The sequence below is a fragment of the Mastigoproctus giganteus genome, chromosome 11 (genome assembly GCF_048544385.1).
Source record: "Mastigoproctus giganteus isolate SK-2022 chromosome 11, ASM4854438v1, whole genome shotgun sequence".
NCBI lineage: Eukaryota > Metazoa > Arthropoda > Arachnida > Uropygi > Thelyphonidae > Mastigoproctus > Mastigoproctus giganteus.
Window position 1 is genome coordinate 103004253 of NC_143585.1, and position 25095 is coordinate 103029347.

The following is a 25095-nucleotide window of genomic DNA, read 5'->3' on the forward strand; positions in this document are numbered from 1 at the left end:
CAGCTATCGCTTCGAGGTTGCTGTTTAAAGGAATGTGTTCAGTTGGGATGTGGTTATGAACCAAGATGGCTACTCCTCCATGTGTTGGCCCATCTCTTATTCTGTCTTTCCTATACATTGTATAATTTTTTACTGAAAGAGTTTCTTGTTGTCTAAGGTATGTCTCTTGAAGACAGAAGCATATTGGCGTATGGTGTGTAATTAGATACTGGACATCGTCGTAATTGGTTCGTAGTCCTCTACAGTTCCACTGGATGAACTGATCCATTATTTGGTTTTTCTAGGGCTTTCGGGTTGTTTCCGAAATGGAACATTCTTATATTTTGTCTTATCTTTTTTAGGGTATTGAGGCTTGTCCATGTCCATATCTTCTTCTGTGAAAATTTCTAATACTGGTTCTTCCGTTGTGTTTATTTTTCCTATATCCATCTGTTCGGTTGTTTTGGTGTTTGTAGGTTTACCTCGGTCTTTGTTGTGGTGCTGATTTGTTGGCATTTGTTCTGTGTGAATAGAAATTGGAGTACTCACTATTTTCTCCTGTTTTTGTGCCTTCATTTCATTAAGTGATTCTTTTGGCAGCATGGAAATTTCGGTTTGCACTTCTACTGATTTGTATTGGATCACTGCTTGTGCATATGATGGCTTGTTTGTAGGCCATGGCTTTATTATTCTTCTTGCTTCTTGGTACGTTGTGTTGTGTTCTGTTTTGTATTTCTGAATTAGTTTCTCTTGTTTCCATTTTTCACATGTTTTTGAGTAGGCTGGATGTTCCCCTTTACAGTTTGTACATATCAGGGTGTTGGCAGAGCAATCTGTAGTCTCGTGTTCTTTAGAACCACATTTTGCACAGGTAGCCGAGTTTCTGCATGCCATTTGCGAATGTCCAAATTTCTGACATTTGTAACATCGCAATGGATTTGGAATGTATTGTCTTACTTGGCAGTTCAGATATCCTGCTTTTACTGTTGCTGGAGGTTTCGGAGTATTAAAGGTTATGATTAGAGTTCTTGTTGGAATTATATTTCCATCCCTTCGGATATTGATTCTCTTCACTGCTGTTATCCCTTGGCTTCTTAATTCTTCTATGAGCTCTTCTTCTGACACATTTAAGAGGTCCCACTCGGAGATCACTCCTCTGGAAGAATTCAGCGTGTTGTGTGGTGTTACAACTACTGGTAATCCTCCAAAGATTGTCGTAGCTAGCAACTTCTGGGAGTGATTAGGACTTTCTGTTTCTACTAGTATGTCCCCGGATCTCAGGCGTCGAACAGACTTGGGAGATCCTACTAGACCCTCTAACGTTTTCTGAATTAAGAAGGGAGACATACGTCCTAATGTCTGATCTCCTGTCGCATGTATAACAATGTATGTCGGTATTTTTGGTGGGTCCATATCAGTCCTCTGTCTCTTTGTCTTTGTCTTTTCTGTATCTCTACTTGGTAGGGCTTTCTCTTGAAGCCCTGTAGTATCAGTAGTTATTTTACTACTCATGTTTGCTCTTTTGGCCCTGGGAGTGTTACTTTCCTCTCCCAGGTTACCAGCCCCGCCACGTGGAGGCAAGAGCAGTGCCACTTAGTGACCAAGCGGCTACTGTGTTAGGTTAGTAAAGTGAGATTAAGAGAAAAAATAAGAAAGGTGAGTTTCCTTCCTGTGTCTTCACTTACTGCTTGTAAGACAAAGAGCTGTTTCACAAAAAAATGAAAGTAAGTTAACGATGAAAATTAAAGAAACGGATATATTTTTTTTCTAACTCTCTATAAATCGCTGGGAATCGCTTAGTCACTAATAAATCGCTTGGCACCTGGGGCCGTAGCAGTGTGCATTATCTCCATGTTAATAATGTACAGTATATAACCTCAACACTAGCCAATGTTTTTTCCTAGAAACTGCCAGCTTTGGGTTTTATTTTTGGGATATTTTAATGCTTTTAATGAGTTTATTTCAACTGATTTGATATTTCATTGCTTTTACTTAGTTATTGTTATTTTAATTTGTATATTTTGTAATAATAAACTTTCTTTCAAGTTGGTTGATGTTTGCAAGAATTTGTACATTCTTTATATATTTCTTTATCTTAAATAGTAGTGAGGAATGCTGGAAACTTGTCTAGAAAAAAAGTTAAGAAAAAATTTATTCTAGAAACTGCCAGCTTTGGGTTTTACTTTTGTGATATTTTAATGTTTTTAATCAGTTTATTTTAACTGATTTGATATTTTGTTATTTTTCATTGCTTTTACTTAGTTATTGTTATTTTAATTTGTATATTTTATAATAATAAACTTCCTTTCAAATTGGTTGATACTTGCAAGAATTCGTAAATTCGTTCTTATATTTCTTTATCTTAAGTAGTAGCGAGAAATGCTGGATGCTTGTCTAGAAAAAAAATTTCTAATTTGAAAATGATGCACTGTCAATTGAAATTTGTGCTACTGCAGTGCTTACAAAAACAATATTTTATAGCAAGAACTTGTGTGCAATAAAGTACTTCTCACCAAGCACAAAAGTCTCCTCTTTTAAAATTTACATGACCTTAGCAAAAGAACTGCCTATGACTAAGTCACGATCATCATTCTGATTTAGTTTGTTATGCTAATCAACAAACATATCAAGGAGTAAGGACCTGAACAAATGGATATGGGACACACTGTAACCCAAGTATTATATTCAGATTTTCAAACACTGGCATAACCTTCAAAATTCATAAGCAAAATGCTTTGTTAAAACCAAAAGAAAGGAACATGAATGGCCTTTCTGTACACGCGAGAATAACGTGCCTAGTTATTAGCATGCATGGGCTGTAATGTATCAATGATTCTTACAGATTATTCTCAGATCTTCCTGTTTCAGTTAAACTTTGATTAGTAACAAGAAATTTGCAGCTATTTTACAGTGTCTGCAGATTAGTAGAATGGTCACACTGAGAACAAAAATCCTTATGAAAATAAGTATTTCTATTTGGAGTATAAACAAGTGTATTAATGACTCTAGTGATGCACCAGAGGAACTGAGGGCCTCCAAGATTTTTCTCAGTACTTTCCGGTTCAGTCCAACTCTAAATGGTGGCAAGAAACTTGTAGCCTTTAGTGTTGGCAAATCAGAATAAAATCGAAGCGACTACTTGGCAGCAACTAGAAATGCTTTCTAATGCCAATTCAAAGAGAATTTTATTACTGTTGTGTGTCCACATACTAATATGCTTTCCATTTCTCCCTAACCAAATTTCATTTTCTCCAGACTTCATTAGGTATTTAATGTTGAAAGCCTGTAACATCTGTTTTTCGTGTAAAATAATGAATCACTTTTCTACATCATCTTTATCCAGTAACTTACAGAAAAAAAAAAAAAAAAAAAAATAGCTCCCAACTATGGCAGAATTGACACTCATGTTAACATGGTGGCAGGTAACCTGAAAAGGTGAGGTGGCCATTGAAATTAATGTTACCACGTTAATATTACAATAGTTGCTGAAGTGATTTTTTTTTTATGGTTTTTTTGTTCAGATATTGCATGTGAGCACATTTCAGGTGAATTGCCAAAATCTTTGCAGCTCTTTGGCTTTTTTATATTGAAATAAAGCTTGTAACTACCAATGAAACATAAAAAAATAAACCTTTATTAAAACATAGTGAAAAAACCAAGTACAGTGTAACAGAAACTTTATAAAGAACAGAAGCCAAATGCAGATAGGAATAAGTTACATGGATAATACTAAAAGCAATAAAAGGAAAATATACACCAGGAGCAACGTGCTCATTGCAGAACCAGAAAACATATCATACGAGCTACAACAGGTCAATAAATACCATGAAGCGCAAGAGAAAACATGGGTGGCTGATGTTTTGTCCCCCCTTTTTCTTTCATACATCCAAATATGCCCTCTTATTTTACGTGCTATAAAATAACTGCTTCCATAACAGGGTGTATGTGGGTTTCATGATTGCAATTAATATGATGGAACCTGCCAGAGCTATATGGAGCACTTCCTAACAGGAGCAATGACAAGAATCACATGTGTGGTCCAAAATTCCAACATTGAAATGTGAGTTACAATTACAATGCTGCTCACGCCAATAATGCTTAGCAACAGCAGAATGGGTGGAGCTGGCCTGATGGATAGCCCCTCATGCTCCAAGATAAAAGAGCAGTGTGATAGTAGACAAGTGCTGACACTGTTTGTTTATAAAGTGTCGAGTTACTTGTTTTTCTTCTCCCATTATTAGTTCAATAAACATTCTACAGCCTTACCCTAGTTGATTTTGATTTATTGTTCATGGAGTAAAGGTAATAACAAGAAATCTGATATTCTCTCCAGATAGCCACTCTGCTGTGGTAGGCAAGATACACAATTTCAAATTTGAACATTCTCAATGGGGTCAATCATCTATAACAAGGGACGGCAAACTACAGCCCACGGGGCCAAATCCAGCCCTTTGCCTGTTTTTGTACAACCCACAAGATGGTCTTGTGGGCTGTAATGATGGTCTTTATATTTTTAAATGGTTGTAAAAAAAAAAAAAAAAAAAAAATTCAAAAGAATAATATTTTGTGACGTGAAAATTTTATGAAATTCAAATTTCAGTGTCCATGAATAAAGTTTTATTGGAACACAGCCACGCTCATTTGTTTACGCATTGTCTATGGCTGCTACATTTTTTTCTGTAACTTTTCGCGCTACAGTGGCAAAGTTGAGTAGTTGCAACAGAGACCGTATGTGGTGCTCTTATCACTTCACACTACAAACATCAGTGACAACTTGACAGTGTTTCGAGTGCCACACATTTCGCTGTATTGAAATAAATTGTATTTCAATTTATTTCAATTGTACAATTGTACTGTGACATTTTATTTTTATTTTATTACCAGTGTGTACCCATCGTATCAAAAAAAGAAAGGAAGAGAAAAGTGGACTTTGAATGCCGTGCTTTTAATGCTCTGTGGAGTGTGGATTATTTTGTTATCAGATTAAATGCCAAAGCATTGTGATTATCATGGAATAACACTATAGCAGTGCTGAAAGAATAGAATATATGTAGACATTACCTAACTAAGCACTCATCACAATATACCCAATTCACAGGAAAGCAATGGTCAGAAAAATTTGTGAAAATTTAAAATGGAATATCTCATCACAGCAGAATTCCTTCGCAACAAATAAAAAAGAGGCTGCAACCAAAGTAAGTATCTGATTGGCTCATTTGTTTGCCAAGCAAGGAAAGCCATTTACTGATGGTGATTTAATTAAATCATGTTTGATTGCAGCAGCCAAAGAAATCTGTCCAGAGAAAACAGACTTGTTTAAGACTATTAGCCTTTCAGTGAGAACAGTTGCTCAAAGAGTTGGGGACATTGGGAGCAACATCAATAGTCAATTAAAAAACAAGGCAAATGATTTCGAGTGGTTTTCCATGGCTCTTGATGAGTCGACAGATGTTTCCGGTACTTCTCAGTTGTTGTTGTTTATTCCACGAGTCAATGCCAAGTTCGAAGTGACTGAAGAATTATCCTTTATGAATAGTCTGCTTGGAACAACTGCAGGCGTGAATATTTTCAAAGTTGAGAAAACACTAATTCAGTACAACCTGAAGTGGAATCTGCTAAGATGTGTTACAACTGATGATGGTAAAAATGTGTGGAGTAGGAAAAGGCTTAATTGGACAAATTTACAAATCTTGTGAAAATGCAAGATGCTTAAAGCCTATGTTATTCATTGTATTATTCATCAGCAGGTACTTTGCGGAAAATGTTTGAATCTATCATGCGTCATTGAACCAGTAGTGTGAACGGTGAACTTCATCTGCTCTTGTGGCCTTAACCATCATCAGTTCCGTGAATTTTTGTCAGAAATAGAAGCCGAATATCCTGACTTACCCTATCACACAGCAGTTTGATGGCTTAGCAGAGGTAAAGTTTCATTGCGATTTTTTGAGCTCAGGGCCAAGACTGAAATTTTTTTGAACGACAAGAACCGACCTCAACCACTATTATCAAACACTGAATGGCTTTGGAAATTAGCTTTTGCTGCAGATTTGATAATGTATCTTTGGCAAAACAGCACTTATATGCGAAACTTATACTGCAATAAAGTCATTTTAACAACAACTAATGTTAAGCTGCTTTATACACTTTTCATGCTATCAAAAGTTAAAACAAAAAAGGAGATCTCCATTCTCATACAAATTTGCAGAGGCCATAAAAGAAATTTGCATATTTCAAAATCCATTTAACTGCACAATTGGGGAGCTTCCACCTAACATTCAACTGGAAGTGATTAATCTGCAATGTAATGACGTACTAAAAGGCAAATATAATAATAAATAAATAAATTTTCTGTTTATACTCCGGGACGACCAAACGGTCAGAGGAGTTCACAAGATAGACAGAATACAAGAAACAGCACCGTATTCAGTAGTCACGGGCTTGAACCCAGGTCACTCAAGGCATGTGTACTTATGCACCCGCACGCCTGACCACTAGGCTACGGCAAGAGAAGAATCTAATAGAATTCTATAAATGCCTTCCAAGCGATGAATATGCTCAATTGAAATCATGCTCGTGGATTGATATCAGTATTTGACACTACACTACCTGTTCTTTGTGAAAAGACATTTTAAAAGATGAGATATGTAAAATCTCATTACAGATCAGCATTAACAGATTAACATTTGCAATTGATTTTGATAATAGGGAACACTAATTTTGAACCCCAATTAAGTGAAATATTTTCCCAAAAAAAAAAAAGAATTCCATTCTTCTCATTAGTACACCTGGATTCCAAAAAATTACACTCAATTATTCTAATTATATTTTGAATTTCGTCAATAAAAATTTTTTGGAAATGTTTTCTCTCTTATTATATAAGTACCTAAATAATATCCTCGATTATGCCTCTTGGCCTGCAAAGCCTAAAAATATTTACTATCTGGTCCTTTACAGAAAAAGTTTGCTGACCCTGATCTAGAAAAAGGGGTCAAAGGGCAACTTATAATAATATATGATTTGAAATATAACTATGAACTTTCAGTTTTAGCAATATGGTATGTGAATTTTATAGGCAGCAGAACAGTAATCAGTGAACAGCCATTTCTTGCGATATGCATGTGATGTGTTGCTAGTAACAATGATTAATGGCTTCCTGCAGTTGACTGACAGATCTGTCAGTCAACTACAGTCATTTAAACACTACTGTAAGGCAAAAAAAGGAGTTTAAGGCTGAAAGCTTCACAATAACTTTGAAATAACTTAGACTATTGTAAGTTATTTCAAATAATAACATATATATATATTACAATTCTGATAATATGTAGTTTTTAGGAAGATTCTTATACCATATCACTTCCTAAAAAGAAGTACCATCTATATTTGCAAAACTATTTAACATTGGGATTTATTTCTTTGACTGGCAACAAATTAATACCACTATGTCTCTTACATGAGAAAGCCTTTCAGAACAATGCTATGAAACCATAAAAAATGAAACACCACCCAGAAAGATTGTATAATGATGCAAAAGACAAGGATTTTGAATATTTTAAATGTCTTAAATTCATAAAATGTTCTATGATGGGTTTAAAATCATTTTTGAAACCTTCAGTTTCTAGAAATGCTGACAGAAGATTGGAAGCCTCTTATAATATATCACTCTTAATGGCAAAAGGAGGGTATCTGCACACAGTTGAGGAGCAATTAATACTGCCACCAGTATGAGAAATTATAAGCTGTGATGAAATGTTTCCAGACCCAGTATTAAAAAGCATTCTGCTCAGTAACAATAGAGTTCAACGTTGTTTTGATGAAATGGCTGAAGATATAAAAAAAAAAAAAAAAAAAAAGAAACCTGTGGTTTTTGAATTGTAGACAACTAAATTTCCTGTACAATTAGGTGAGGGAACATTTGGAACTTTTAAGCATCCTTATGGCTTATGTGCATTATCACAGACCAAGAAAAAAAAGAAATCACAGAATTTATTTTTTGCCAAACAATTAAAGACATATACAACAGAAGAAGAATACTTCTGTTACTAATATTGTAGCAGCTGCTTCTAATGGAGCACCAGCAATGGTTGAAAAATAGAGGATTTTCAGCATTTTTGGAAAAAAAAAAAAAAAAATCCTGATGTTAAAACTGCACATTGGTTGCAGAAAACAGAAGTGAAAAAACTCCACAATTTTCTGCAAGTCTATATTAAGTCAATAAATCTTCTTAGGATTTATTCCGTTATTACAATAGTTCTCCTCAACCTAACATTGAAAAGTCATTCCTTTATTCTTTTTCTTCCCAATCTCCGTCCACCAGTCCTCTTCTGTTCATGGCTGCTCTCGCACCCTCCATCCACATCCTTATTGGTCTTCCTCTCTCTTTTACCTTCTCCATGGCTCCTTTGGGCAATCCATTCCTCCATTCTCTTCACATGGCCAAACCACTCCAATCTTTTCTCCTCTATTTTATTTATGATGGTTTTTTGGACATTCATTGTATCCCTTATCACGTAATTTCTAACTTTTTCAGTCCTAGACTTTCTTGCCGATCTTCGCCAAAAATCCATCTCAACAGCCAGTAGTATATTTTTTTGTCTTTCAGTTAAGATCCAGGTCTCATATCCATATAATAAAACACTTTTTAATATTACATTATATATTTGATGTTTAGTTTTGTTAATATTTTTATTCCATATCACACAATTAAGCATTCCTATGACCTTTCTGCCTTCACTGAGTTTTCTCTCAATTTCCTGTGCAGATGACCCATCAGCCTGGATAATTGCACCCAGGTATTTAAATTGCTATACAGTTTTCACCTGTATTCCATCTAAATCCAGAACCTTCGATTCATGTACTCTGTCTTATTAAAATTAACTGTCAGTCCCCATGTTTTATATTCTTCTAGTAACTTTCTGCCCATGTAGTTTACATCATCATCGTCCTGTGCTACCACAATTGGTCATCTGCAAACAGTAGATTGTAAAGGTACTTATTCTGACCAAGGGGAACACCCACTGAACTGCACTTCTGTGACCATGGTCTTAGAACAACAGTCAGGTACAGCTTAAACAAAGTAGGCAACAAACAGCATTCTTGAAGTAGTCCTTTGGAAGTCTTAAATTTTCTTGATATTATTGAACCAATTTTTATACAGCATATATTGTTCTTGTAGATTCTTATAATTATTTCAATTAATGGCTGGCTTATTGACATTTTTTTCATAGGACTTTCACAGAAGATTTCTTGGCACATTATCATACATTTTCTCTAAGTCTATGAATAGCATACCTAAATCTTGGTTTGTAGCCTGACATTTTTCCAGAATTTGCTTAACAGTGAATAAATGGTCTATACATGAGCGTCCAGTCGAAAAGCCACACTGTTTCTTAGAAATAACATTTTTGATTTTATCACTTTTCCAAATAGTTTAGCAATAGAGCTCACAACACAGATTCCTCTATAGTTGGAGCATCTTCTTCTGTCACTTTTCTAGAAAATTGATTTAATGTATCCGATTGTCATCTCACCTGGTATTTCTTCACCATCGCATAATTTGTCGAACAATCCAGTTAGTAGATTTATAACTTTGTGACCTCCATATTTAAGCAGCTCCATGTTAATTCCACCTGGGCCTGGTGCTTTCTCCATTTTTTGCCATTTTTATTTCCACTTCCACTTCCTTAATTTGGATGTTCAATCCTTCTTCCATGACAACTGTCTCTGTTTCAGTTTCTCTAAATTGCTGTCTTCCTTCATTCAATAGCTGTTCATAATAATTGACCCATTCCTACAATTATATCATTTCCAGTTTAGCTTTTTGCTTATGAGATTTCCTTAAAACTCTTCAATACTCTCCACGCCTCTGCAGATCTTGTACACCCTAGTTTGCTGTTCACCTCGGGACATACTCTATAGCAGGACTGGTTTTTTGCCTTCATGACTTCCCCTTTCATTTCCTTATTTTTTTCTTTATATATTCTTCTATGAACTTCACTTTTTGAGCTTAGCCATCTTTGGTATGCTTCCTTCTTCTCCTTTATTAATTCCTTAATTTCTATGTTCAGCCAATCATTTTGTTTCATCTTTTGAGATTTTCCTGTTGCCTCTCTAGCAATTTTCTTCACTGTTTCCTTTAGGTATTCATATATATCTTTTGCACTCTTCCTGTAGGTTTCATCTAATTCTTGGTCTAATCTTCATTGATACAAGCCCCTAGTGCTTCCATCTTTTAGTGAGTCTACATTGAATTTTTCAGTGTCAAGTTGTTCATTCCTCTCAAGGTCTTTCTTCCTTTTCTCCTTCCTTTTTTTGGCCCATCCATGGGAATGACAATGTAGCCTTCACCAAAAAGTGATCAGAGCCACAATATGCTCCTCTCTGGGCCCTAACATCACAGACAAAAATTAAATTGTGCTTTGCTGTTTAGTGATCACATCAATCAATTATTGATTTTAGTCCTTTTGTTTCTTGGAACCATGTGAACTTATGAATGTCTCTATGTTGGAAGGTGTTACTAATCCTCAGCTTATATTGAGAGCAACGTTCTATCAGTCTCTCTCCGTTTTCATTCTTTACATTTTCTCCGTGTCTTCCCACCACTTCATTGTATGCAGCTTGTCCCACTATGGAGTTCAAATCCTCCATTATGACTATCTCTCTGCAATGTGGAATTGCTTCTATTACTTCTCTCAGGTTTTCCAAGAAAACTTCTTTAATATCTGTAGGAGACTCATTATTAGGGGTATATGCTCCTAATAATGAGTCTATACCCCAATAATAGTAATTTCTCTTCTGTATATTTTAATTTCAAGGGTCATGATTCGTTCATCAACAAAGCACCATTTTTCAATAAACTTTCTGAGATTCTTGTGAATAAGTACAGCCATCCCTGCCTTAGCTCTTTCATGTCGGTCAATGCCAGACCAAAGGAAAATATATTCTCCAGTCATTTCTTCTTTGTTTCAGTTAAGACCACCGCATCCAATTTATATTTTTCCACTTCCAATTAAATTTCATCTTGTTTTGTGCTAACTCCTTGTACATCCCAGCAGACAAAATTCATAATCCTTTTCCGTTTGCCAGTTCAAATCCTATTTGTCCTTCCGATGTTTTTCTGTGTTAGGTCTTTTAGCATTGAAATAATGTTTTATGATGAATGGGGAGTTGACCCACTGCATCAACCCCCAACCTGGAGGATTAGGGTATCTTTTTTCATCTGGTCTCTAGCTACAAACCTTTCTGGTTTGGGAGGCCCTACCACCAGCATAGCTCTGTAGATCATTGAGACATGCAAGCCCCACCACCATGACAAGGTAAAGATACCAAAAAGGCCAAATCCTTATATAGTTGTCTGTTTGTTCAATTATGTGATCAAAATGATGAAATCAGCTGGTTTCAATCAGCTGCTTTTATATACAGAGGTATGTTGGCTTTCAAAAGGAAGCTGTTTATGTTTGATTAAACTTTTTAATTCTGTAATAGAATTTCTTCTTGAAATAAACTGTTGGCAACAAAATTAACTGAATCAAAAAGAATGTGTTTTACTTGGCTGATACATATTTGAAGTGTAATGATATCTAAACAAGACTGCAAGGCAGACAATTATGCTTGGGTTTCGATCCAAAATAGACCTATTTATATCCATTTTAAATCAGAGATTTTCACTACTTTGCTAACTTGTCACGCCTGTCAATTATGGAAAAAGATACAATTTTTGACAACAATTTGCTATTATACATATTCTACTTTAAACTGAAAGAAGACTTTAACATTTGAATTTTAAATTTTCAAGATATGATTGTTCTAGAATGGATTCTACAACCATCTGAGTGTGATGTATCTCAAGTTGAATTTATTTTACAAGAACAGTTAATTGAAATGACAGAAGATTTGGGGGCCAAATCTGTATTCCACACTAAAAAGTATACCTCCATTGGAATAATGGAGATACACAAAATAAATATCCTAAATTACAAACTACAGCAGAATTGCTTTTGTTAACTTTCCCCAGTTCTTATCTATTGGAAGCTGTAAATTTGGCCATATTAACTTATTGAGAAAAACAAGAAACAGGCTGAACACATCAGAATATGTGGACACAAGGATCAAAATAAGTAATTATAGACTGGATACTGCACAGCTTATTGAAAACCATCACCCACAACTGTGTCATTAACAATTAATGCTAATGATTAAAATGGATACATAAATAGGATGTGATTTTTAAGAAACTAAAATAGTATTAATAATAGTAGCAACTAAAATAATTGCTAATTAATCACAATTGATTGTTATCATACCTATGTATGATAATTACTACGTATTTTACTTACCTATGTATTATTTTATAATTTTTAATAAATAATTCATTATTATTAGCAGATTTTTTTTTTACAATCCATCCATTAAAATGTACTTTTTGTATGGGGGGGGGGTGATGAGGAAAAAATGCATTTTTTAAGGTGGTTTGGCAGGTAAAAAAAAAAAAAAAAAAGCTGGAAACCCCTGGTCTGAAATATTTTTTTGCAATTTTCAACATAATTGATATTTTTTCACTTTTTAATTAGAATCCTTGACACAGGATTAAACCTGAGGCCACTATATGGCAGTATCAAGAGTGAAAATATCAATATGCATATTACTGCAGTTTTTAGACAATCTAAATTTCACCACAGCAGGGATAACCTAGAAGATGGTGATGGGGAATGGTCCAGGAAATCTGTGACTATTGCCACGACAACTAAAATTGTTAGTCATATCTATGACACGAGAAGACTGACTGCCCACTACATAACTATACCCTTAAGATATTAAAGGAAAAAAGTGTAACACACTGAGTAATGCCCTAAAATGAAAAAAATTTGTATGTTGAGTGCCCAATGATGAATGCAATGGCTCTCAATGGAATGTCCTAGGAAGTAATTACTCAATTTACTTATGATACAACATGAAACTCCGTGAAATTAATTAAAAAAAAAAAAAAAAAAAAAAAGTTATGAAAGTTAAATGTTTAAATATATTAAAAATGTAATTGTGAACAAAATATATTATAGCACAGTCTAGTACTGCTTCGACTAATATCATAAATCTTTCCAGCAAATCACAATTGAAGGCTTTTTTCATTTATTTACCTCTACATTTTTCTAGTTACATTATTCATCCGTCAAATGATAATGGTTTTTCTCTTTCTAATGCTAACATTAATTTTTAAAGCAAACTGAATCAAAGTGCCAATTACAAACATTACAGTATTTACATATTGCAAACCTGATATAAAAAATATACTGCTTATTCCATCTACTTAGAGAAATATTATGGTAGGTCAATTGATAACAGTGTCTACTAATGCAGAGGTTCTTAAACTTTATTTTATCCGCGACCCCTTTTTATTCCTAAGACGAAATTATTAGTGGCCCCAGATTCTTTTTCGGAACCCCCTGAGGGTCGTGACACACAGTTTAAGAACCACTACTGTATAATAATTTCAATAGTTCTATAATAAATATTTAATCTAATCATGTTTATCAATGTTTGTTGCGACCACTAGAATGTTTTTTGCAACTCCTCCGGGGGTCACGACCCACAGTTTAAGGACCCCTTTTCTAATGGATTGTACTAATCAGAAATTTTAATAAAAAATAATAATAAATAAAGAAATACCACTTAAGTGCACTTCTCCAGCAGTGAGTTAGTATGCACACTAAGTTTCAAAATTTCAGGCTTGGAGCAACGATGTTGATGATGATGATGATGACAGGTTGGAGTATTCAACCTTTTTTTGGCCAGTAGCCAAATCAGATAAAATGCTGTGAGTCATTTTAGCCACAGGCTGTATGAGTTCTCACAGGAAGAGAGTCCAAGATGGCAAGGACAGTTCCTTACACATTTATTTAATTACACTTTTTCCTATAGAATTTAATTTCTATTATCAACGTTTATAGACATATCACTTTTTTATATTAGTAATTAAATATGAAAATCTAACAACCATTACTTAATTACAGTAATGACATTCTTATTATATGGTTATAATAATATTGTTAAATACTGAGGAGGAAAAAAATATATAAAAAACATCATACGAAAACAATAAAGAAAAATCGAATGTTACTCAGAGTGGATATTTTCAAAAGTCAATGAAAAACTTCATTTAAAAATCAGGGAATACATAACACTTGAGGAATACATGAATGCAATGTAATGGGCCACCTGTAGGAAACCTATAGACCATAGGTTGGACAAGCCCATTATATATAATTTAAATGTATACAACTAAATATCATTTATAATTTACATAATAGGAAATATAAAACACTGGTCTACAGAAACCAAGCAGCTAAAATGCAGTTATAGTACACTTTATATAAACAGATAGAAGCATATTAGTAAAAGCAAAAAAAAAAAAAAAAAAAAGGGAAGGGGGCATCAATGGTAGTTAAAGCAGTGTAAAAAAATACATACCACTTCAAATGACGAATCAGAATGTTCTGAACTAACATGTTCCTGTAGTGTTGTTTCTGTGTATCCCATTTTACCACAAAAAGGACACGTATATGACTGCGGTTGATCTACAGATATTGCCTCACCTCCATAATAAAGATCTGTACGAGAAGAAATTAATATATAACACTTGTGGGAAGAGAGAGAAAAAAAAAAAAAAAAAAAAAAAGTACTAAATGCAAATTTACCCAAAAGAACCTGTTACAATGAACTTCATGAGGGTGTGTGAAAAACTTTGTGGTACCAAAATTTGTTATAAACAATATTCCCCAAAATTATTTTAAAAGCACCATTACTTATTCAAATATATTTTATACATTATACTTTTATAATGTACAGAAGCAGCAATCCTGCTTTATTTTACTGAAATAGACTTTAAAATCAATTAAAAAAAAAAAAAAAAAACACAAATACAAAAGTAAATACAGAATTAGAATCTTGCATAACATTATAGAGATATATAGTTTTAATAAACCACACAAAGAAATACAATATTGCAAATATAACATTTATTACTTTTCACTTAATAATACATTAATTTTTTAAATATTTTTTTATACCCTAATACAAAAATTCAATTTTAATGCATTCTAAAATGTGTAATTTCAAACTGCACTAAAGTTGTTAAATAATATTACTAATTTTAATGTTTTATATGCCAAAAATAAAGTGGACCAATTACACCAATGTTCTTATGTTTTCTTGAATTTGAGCAATTCTGGTATAATAACAATAATAAGTGGACCTGTTTAGCCAAAGCTAAACAGGAACACCTCCCTAGATGGATGATGTTGAAGAGAAAATATTCATACTGCATAAAGTTTGGCACAAAATAAAGTCACTCACGTTCAGGCCTTAAGCAGAGGGATTGGTTCAAAAAGTCGGCAACAGTCTTCCAAGGAAGACAGTGGAGCAAGTGGTGCTATCTCCCATATGGCTACTACAAGAGAAGGGTAAGACCATCCAGCCTCACTGACTGAAAATGCTTCCTGTGCTAGTGACCAGCACAGGAAGCACTGTGAAAGGAAGAAAATAGCAACACATCAAGTGGAGTGTCAAAATGAATATGTACATCATGCTAGCACACTATGAAATAACCAACCAAGCTAGAGACCGATGTGATAATGTACAGGCTGAGTGGTTGGAACAATTCCCAGATATTCAGGTCACTGAACAGCAAATAGTGGACCAGAGAAGGACCATCATCACAAAGAACCTAATACCTCCTACAACCTTGGAAAAAAATCAAGCAGGACATGAGCGATCAACTACAAAGAATATGAACAACATGGAACCAGAGGAGGAAGAAATACAACCCAGAGCAGCTGAAGTGGAAAGGGACTAGGTCATTATATCCAGAACAGAAGAAGGGTGGAAGGCCTTAGCAGAATTCAAAGGAATGGACTCCACAAAGACCTACGTGATACCGAAGCAGAGACCCAACAGAACCATGTGGAAAGTAACAGACCACCTCAATTGGCAAATAATACCACATTACCTTGACAACAATGGTGCAACACTGGAGGCTATTAACACAGCCGTATACTGCGCTGCCATAGCAGCCACTAGGATTAATGGAAGAGAAACGAGAGACCCGCAGCAGAAGAAACCACCAGCTTGGAAAAGAAGACTTCAGCAGGAGATAGAAGAATTAAGAGTCAAGGTAGGCCAACTGACCAAGAACCAGTACCAATGGGGTAACAGGAGTAAGAAATTGATTGGTAAAGTGAAGAGCATCCTCAAGAGAGACAATGTCCACAGCAAACACAAGACCAAAAATCAGAGAATAGGAGAATACTTGGACACACTGAAACAGAACCTCCTCACACTCAGCCAGAGACTACACCAATACAAAGAGAGCTCCCAGAGGAAAATAAATAACCGAATCTTTGATGAGGATTAAAGGGCCTTCTACAGGAGTCTCAGAGAAGATGGGAAAGGATCACCAAAGCAGAAGATGATCGAGGAGTTCTGGGGCAACATATGGAGCAGAGAAGTAAGACATTACATCCAAGCCCAGTGGATAGAACTAGAACATAAGAAAACCAAGGACGTACAAGGGATTAAAGGGTGGTAAATTCAAGAGGAAGAAGTAAAAGTCGATTAGGAACTCCCACAACTGGCGAACTCCAGGAATAGATAACCTTCACAACTACTAGTACAAGAAGCTCACTTGCACACATAGCACACAGCAGAGCAGTTCACCTGAATGATAAGCACCCAGACACAATCCAAGAGTTTCTCACTCAAGGAATCACATATCTGAAGCCTACAGACAAAGATACAAGAAAACCTGCAAAATACAAGCCAATCACCTCCCTCCCAACGATGTACAGGTAGCCCTCATATAACACAGTAGTTTAGTTCCTACAAAATCTCATGTAATGGGAAACCATGTTAGATGGGATAAAGAACCAGTACAACCAGTACTCCCAACCCCACTAATCACTTGAAGCAATCTGACTTCCTCTCTTTGCAACTTAACTTTCTCCAGTCCAACTTTGATAACCATGACGTAATTTTCCTTGGTGATTTTAATATTCACAACTTCAGCTGTCTTCGTTTTCTAGTCACACCGACCTAGCTAGTCGAGATGCTGAGACTTTTGCAATTAATAATAACCTTGAACAGATTGTTCATTTACCTACAACAATACCAGACAATCCTAACCATACAGCCAACACGCTTGAACTTTTTCTCACAAACAACCCTTCTAAGTACACGGTCGAAGTGAGTGGTCCATTAGGCACTTCAGATCACAACTTGGTGATTGTCTATTCGCCAATGGAGTCTTTATCTCATGGCTATTCCCAACCTCGTGTTGTTTGGCATTACAAGAATGCAAAACGGGATGGCCTACAAGATTTCTTTTCTTCTTTTCCCTGGTCGGATTACTGTTTCAAAACTTCTGTCAACGTTTGCTCAGATCGTATCAGTGAAATTATTCTGGTAGGAATGGAATCCTTTATTCCAGACTCCACTTTAAAATCTCGTCCTTTATCTAAACCTTGGTTTTCCAATAAATGTACTAAGGCTGTTCAAGATAAGAACGTTGCATATCGTAATTGGCTTGTTTCCAATTCTTCAGTTTCATTTTCTGCCTACACCAAAGCTCGCAACAATTGTAAAAGAGTTATTAATCAGTCCAAACTAGATTTTGAACAGCCTAAGAGTAGAAAACTTGCTTCTTGCCCTAATGGTAGTCAAGCATTCTGGTCTCTTGCCAAAGCTATTGGCCGCAACTTTTGCCCATCTCTGCTTCCACCTTTGTCAAAACCAGATGGTTCTGTTGTCACTTCAGCCAAGGATAAAGCTGACCTGCTAGCATCCCATTTTAATTCCGACTCATGTATTTTAATGATCTTGGAAAAACACCTTCCACTACACTCCACTGAATGCCTCATGCGGTCTTCCGTCAAAAGGATGTCAGAAGGATTTTGACAAATCTCGATGCTAAGCAAGCTCTAGGTCCAGATGGTATTTCTCCACTTGTTCCCAAAACCTGTGCTCCCGAACTTAATCCTGTTCTTTGCCGCCTTTTTTCACTTTCTTATTTTAGGGGTGTTCTTCCTTCTGCTTGGAAATTTGCTCATATCTGCCAGTTTCTAAAATAGGCGATGACAAATTCCTCCCATCCAATTATCATCTCACTGCAATTACTTCTACTCTTTCTAAAGTAATGGAGAAATCAATTAACTGCCCAACACTTAAACTACTTAAAAAACTTCCATCTGATCAATGACTGCCAGTATGGATTCCGTCAGTGTCAATCCACTAATGATATTCTGGCTTATGTTACCCATTTATGGAAAAATTCAATGGAAAAGTTCAGCGAAACACAAGCAGTTGCTCTTGACATCTCAAAGGCTTTTGATCGTGTTTGGCATAAAGGTCTTCTAAACAAGCTTCCATCTTATGGTTTGCCAACTGTTTTTTGTAATTGGTTATCCAGTTTTCTCTCTGAACGCTCACTGAGGGTGATGGTAGATGGCTCTCTGTCTTCTAACTTCTCCACTAATGATGATATCTGCCTAGGTTCAGTTCTTTCCCCCACTCTTTTCCTATTGTATATTAATGACCTTCTTTCATTGACTGGAAATCCTAACCATAGTTTTGCCGATGATAGCACATTGCATTCCACTTTCCATTTTGAAAAAACTTGCCCTGCTCAATCAGCTTCAACTTCTTCAATATCTGCTACCAATTTCTTAAATGCCGATCTCCAGGTAATTCTCCAGTGGGGGGCAAAGACAACTTAGTTTATTTCAGTCCTTCTATAACTCAGTCTTGTCTTATATCTTGCAAAAAGAATTCTTCTGCTCCTATGCTTATCTTTGGGGACACTCTGATTTCTAGGCAAGAAGATGTATCTCTTGTGGGGATTACCCTGACTTCTAATCTCTCTTGGCACAAGCACATTAAAAATATTGCTTCCACTGCTTCCAAAAAACTTGGTTTTCTCTTTCACTCTTGGTGTTACTGTTCTTCCAAAAAGCTGTTCACTCTGTACAAACCTGCTGTACCATGGAATATTGCTCCCACATCTGGGGCAGTGCCCCCAAAACCTCTCTCACGCTTCTAGATTCCATTCAGAAGAGGGCAGTTAGGTTAATTAATGACTCATCTCTAACAGAGTCTCTCCACTCGCTGTCTCATAGAAGTACTATTTCTGCTGCATGCCTTTTCTACAGATACTTCCATGGGCACTATTCTTCTTAATTGGCATCTATAATTCCCGCTCTCTCTTTCAAAACAGTCCCGAACACATGCCGCCACCAGCCAACATCCACTTACAGTCCAACTTCAAACTCACAGAACTAAATTTTCATCTTCCTCGTTTATTCATTCAACTGCCGTTTTCTGGAACAACCTTCCTTCATACGTATTTCCTGAAAATTACAGTCTACAGAAGTTCAAGTCTAATGTCAACAAATATCTTCTTTTATCTTCTCAATCTCCAACCCAAGCATGGTACTAAGTACTATAGGTTCTAATACCTTTCATGTTTGGGGTTTTCATAAAAAAAATACTAACTGATATTTCTGTTCACTGACTTTTTTTTTTTTTTTGTTGTAAAATTTAAAACAGTAAAAATGATAAGCAATTAATAACAAAGAACACAGCATGCACAAGTTGCAACAAACACGATATGCACAACTGAGATACGTAGTAATGAGTTTCAGAAAATTTGTTTTTTATATGATTGAAAATTTCACAGAAGGGGAAACACATTTCACCATACTAACCTGAAAACCCACAGAATTCCAGCTATTGATACTATAGCAAATGCAAAAGATCGAGTCTACTACCCATTTATAATTGATTACACTAACAGAAAAGACCAATAAACCGGAAACTGCAAATTGTTTTTGTTTTATGGTAGTGACATTAAGAAATGTGCTTTGGAAAAATATCACAAAGGCGATAACGACTAGCGAGTCAACAGCAGGGATTCACAAAAAGGAATGGAAACGTTGAAAATTGTATCTAACATAATAGCAGGGTTTTCTCAGCTTAAAAATACCATGTTTTATACAAGATTTCCTGCAATTCTCGAACCGTGTTAGAGCAAAACCTTGTTATTTAATTACAGTGTTGTGCAAGGATTGCTGCAATTTATCAATTGCGTTAAAGCGAAACCATGTTGTAGAAGTGCCCTGTTATACGGGGGTTGCCTGTACAAGATCTTTACCAGCTGCCTAACCAAGAAGATATAGACACTTGGAAAGCCAGAACATAATGGCCAAACAGTAGAAAGGAGGCAAACGAATGAGCAAAGGATGCAAGGAGCAATTAATCATAGATGCCACAGTTATAGAACAAGTGTACAAAAGAAGCGCTGCAACCTATACACAGCCTACATCGATTACTGCAAGGCCATTGACTCCGTGCCTCATAGCTGGCTAATAGAGGCGCTGAACATCTACAAAGTCAATCCCACAGTAACAAACTTCCTAGGAGCAACGATGGCAAAATGGAGTACCACCATTAAGGTTGAGAACATCACAATCAGACCAATTCTCAGCAGGAGAGAAATCTTTCAGGGAGGTGCCCTGAGCTCACTGTGTTTCTGTCTAGCAATTAACTGGCTATCCACCATGCTGAACAGCAGCAAATATGGATATAACCTCAAAGAAGGAAGGAAGAATCTGTACACCCTCGCGCACGTGATGTATGTGGATGATATCAAACTCTACACAGGAACCAAGAAGCAACTCCCACAACTACTCCAGATCACCGAAGAATTCAGCAATGATATCAGGATAGAATTTGGTCTAGACAAATGCAAAACCAAGGGGAAATTAGTTGGCCCAAAACTACCAGCTGCAGACTGGAAGAAGATTGAAGCCATGACCGAGGGAGAGACCTACAAATACCTGGGGATGATGCAGGCTCAGCAGTTACAGCACAACAAAATCAAGGCCTGACTGATCGAAAAATACCATCAGAGACTCAGAAGCCTGCTGAAAGCAAAGCTGAATGGAGGGAACACAGTTAAAACCATAAACACCTGTGCAGTCCCAGTGCTGACGTACTCCTTAGGGATCATATATTGGACTAATACTGAGCTGGAGGACAATATGAGAAAGATAAGGATAATGATGACCAAGAACCACTAACACCACCCAAAGTCAGCCATGGAGAGACTGACAATAGCTCAGAAAGAGGAAGGAAGAGGCCTGATAGACCTCACCGAGTAACAGAAAATAGTGATAGCTAACCTGAAGGATTACTTCCAGAAAAAAGCAGCAGCACTCTACGAGGCCACGAAGACAGACAAGCGACATACCCCTCTCAACCTAAGCAAGGTGTCCCCCTCTAGCCCAGACGGCACAAACAAAGTTAGTTAGAAAGATGGGCAAAGAAGACACTACAATGACTTCCATCAAGAACACATAGATAAAATGGCTTCCAATGCATGGCTTACGGGTGGGATGCTCTTTCCTGAGACTGAAGGATTCATGTTCACCATCCAAGACCAGGTAATCAACACCAGAAACTATAGAAAATACATCGCCAAGGAACTTAGTGTCAGATGACACCTGGCCTCAGAAATGATCCAACACATCACAGTGGGATGCAAGGTGATCATCCAGACTAAGTACACTCGTAGGCACACCCAAGTAGCCAGGATAATACATCAGAAAATAGCAAGGAAATACCAGTTGATCAAAGAAAGTGTACTGTATTACAAGTACGAATCCCAGTGTACCATATTAAAAGACAATCGCGCACAACAGACTGGACATAATCCTTGTCGACAAGAAGGAAAGGCAATCTGCATAAAACCCACGAGGAAAAGATCAGGAAGCACACGAACATAAGAAAGGAGATCAAAGAGATGTGGCATATGCAAGAAGTAACCACCAAACCCGATCATCGTGTCAACCACCAGTATGGTGCCAAAGACCCTACATAACAGCCTAGCAGCAAATAGGTATCTCAGAGAAAGTCACAATCCTAAGCACCTGTAGGATAGTCAGAGAGTTCCTTCACCAAGAGTAACACTAGGCATAACAACCACCCTGTGTACTTGGTAGTGGAACCACCAATCAGGGAGAAATAACATAAGACAATAATAATACAATATTATTAGTCTTCGTCAATCAAATTACATCAAAAACTCAATAAGGATTTCCGCACCCTTGTCAACAAGTTATTGTTATATATTGACTCAAACACAAATTTAATTATACAATTCTCAAACATACTTCCGGAAGAGAGGAAAAAAGAAGAAGAAGAAAAAAAAAAACAGTTGATTCCACCAAACCAAGAAAGAGAACAAGTAACTATTATAATTTTTATGGTAACTAATATATTAAGAACCTTCATAAATATAATTTCATCTGAGTGTATGTCAACGACTGTCTCATCTTAAAATCCAATTTTGACAAACTGTCATTTATAATGTAATAAGGATGTCTTGTTCCATATTTATTTAATGGTAGGATGTTGGAATGCATAAGCCCTTGTTTGACATAAACTACAATTTGTTGTTTCTAGAGAATTTCTAGCAATCTATATTGTATTAAAGTTTTTTAAAATCAAATTAAATAATAATTTCTGAACAGGAAATAATATCTTAAATTGTACTCCTTTTCCTCCTATTAATGTCATTCCGTATATCACTTCCAATTACTAGTTTTAGTATCCTTTGTATAATTTTATTCATCATAAGGAACTCAAAAAGTAGCAGCTGTTGCCCAAATATTTACAGTATAATAATGATAATAATAATTTTAAATCCTATAGGTCAGTGATTCTCAAACTTTTTTGGTTCGTGGCACACTGTAAAACAAAAATTTTCTGGCACACTTTGTGTACAAAATTAAAAATATATTAATATATTTTAATCTATGAATAAAACTAGCTGTGTACAATAATAATTGTTACCCTAGGGGACTAGCCTAGCTATTAATACCTAATAGCTAGTCCCCTAGCTAGGCTAGGGGACTAGCCTAGCTATAGAGTAAAAAATCTCTATACAAATGGGTTTCCTACTCATTTTTAAAACATACTTTCATAATGTTCGTGGCACACCTAGCCACCTCTTGGGGTGCACCATTTGAGAATCACTGCTATAGGTTCTAATAAATTTCATGTTTGGGCCTTGCATATATATATAAAAAAAAAGGATAAATTGGATTAAACATTTACCCCTCCTCCCATATACTAATCAAGCTGACAGTCTACTGTTGCATCCATTAATATAGTCTTTGTATCCAATTTGCACACTGGCAAAAAACAATACATCAAGAGAAAACCCTACACCGGTATCAGAAACATGCTAACCAAAGCACATGCTTTGCCGAAAAAGCCTTTACAACGTTAAAATGTATTTTGAATGCAGTCAATGTCAGATTATGTACATACTATAAGAGATGAAATAACTATGTTGTTTAAGATAAAAACCCCTTATAAAAGCTGCTTGCTTACAAAGTATTAAAGTGTATTTAATCTTAAAAATATAGACCCGAATATTTCACCCCCTGTCATACTTCACAAAGCAGCTGACTATCAGAATAAAGTACCTTTCCAAATGAATGAAAACAGGCAAGCCAATACAATGAGCTCACCTAATCTCTACTGAAAAAAAAAAAAAAAAAAAAAAATAATAATAATAAAATAAATAATAATAATAATAATATATAAATAAAAACAGAAAAAATAACAATAAATAGATAAACTTTTATCCAAGTACAGTGCATAATGATTTGCGATTTATCACATTTCTGCTGAGCAGTACATTGTCATACTGTCTAAACATACATACTGATTGATTGCTAGAACGAACTCCCATCTGTTGTCGAAGTTGATAGATTAAATAGATTCAAGGCAGAACTAGACAAACATCTGGAGTGAGTGGATGGGTGAAATTAGAAGATTTGTTGGGGTTTTTTTTTTTTTGTTTTTTTTGGCTGATGCTATATAAGCTTGCTTTCTTGCATCATGTGCCTTTACTAATGCTAACTATAATAGTCTCTCAATTAAAAATTGATTTGCTTTCATAGAAATACACCAGAGATTACTTTCCATATATTAGGAGAATCTAATATATTACTATATTAAACAGTAACAGGCTAATGTTTTAAACTTGACACAATGTTACAATTTTTGTTCTTCTTACATGGAATTTAGATTTTCTATGGTTCCATTTCTTTTGCAAACACTAACTGTAGATACAGCTGAAGATATTTCAGATCTATATATTATAACGGAAGTAATAATATTTTTGCATATAATGTGCGTATAAAATTAGGCCTAACAATCTAGAGGGAATAAAAATTTCACTTTTGAGTTTCTAATATAGGAATCAAAAAACAGTTCACTGTATACTGTAATACCTAGAACCTGATGGCAGCTAACTTTAGAAGTCTGCTGTTTGCCATTAGCTATTTTAACTGGCAAAATGGCTTTGTATAATAACTAATAATATGTATAATGACTTTGTAAAGCAAAGTCATCCTCATGTGAACATATATGTATGCTAAGCCAATTCATGAATAAGATGGCAAAGTGTTACTGGGCAGTGATTGCACTAGAGGTTACAACAGGACTCTGGATATCAGAAGCAGAAAAGGTGATACTAGCAGCAATGCCAGACAATACTACATATAGTACCAAATCTTCTGGAATGGAGTTCGACATTTGTTAGCAGTGGCAAATGATACAAGAAAGCAAGCTTATAAGCATCAGCCAAAAAAAAAAAAAAAAAAAAACCCCCACTTCACCTATCCATTTCCTCCAATACTTTATATAGGACTTACTTGAATTTATTTAAGCTATCAACTTCCACAACAAATGGAAAGTTGTTCCGGCGATCAACCACATGGTGGCTAGAGGAAGAACATTATCCATCTATTCTACAACTGTTCGTCCTCAATTTGAATTTGTGCCCCCCCCATGCATAGTCTCAGCAAGGTGAAGAATCTCTACAGCATTGAGCTTGCTCAATCCAGTCAAAGCTGCCTTTAACACCTCAATCAGATTACCTCACACGTGTCTAGTTTCCAGATGCTGCAATTTTCAGAACTGAAGCCTTTCTTAGTAAGAGCACCTCCTTTGTTCTCCTCACCAATCTCATTGTCCTTCTCTGTACTAGTTCTAGCAGCTCTA

At 35.7% G+C, this 25095-nt stretch overlaps 1 protein-coding gene across 1 annotated transcript in view; it reads right to left on the minus strand.

Annotated features, from left to right (window-relative positions):
- Kcmf1 (Potassium channel modulatory factor 1) overlaps positions 1–25095 on the minus strand; it is a 195742-nt gene that overhangs the window by 100994 nt on the left and 69653 nt on the right. Inside the window, exon 3 of the mRNA XM_090385569.1 lies at positions 14440–14579. Within this exon, the coding sequence (XP_090241695.1) occupies positions 14440–14579 (140 nt within the window). The remainder of the gene's footprint in view (positions 1–14439; positions 14580–25095) is intronic.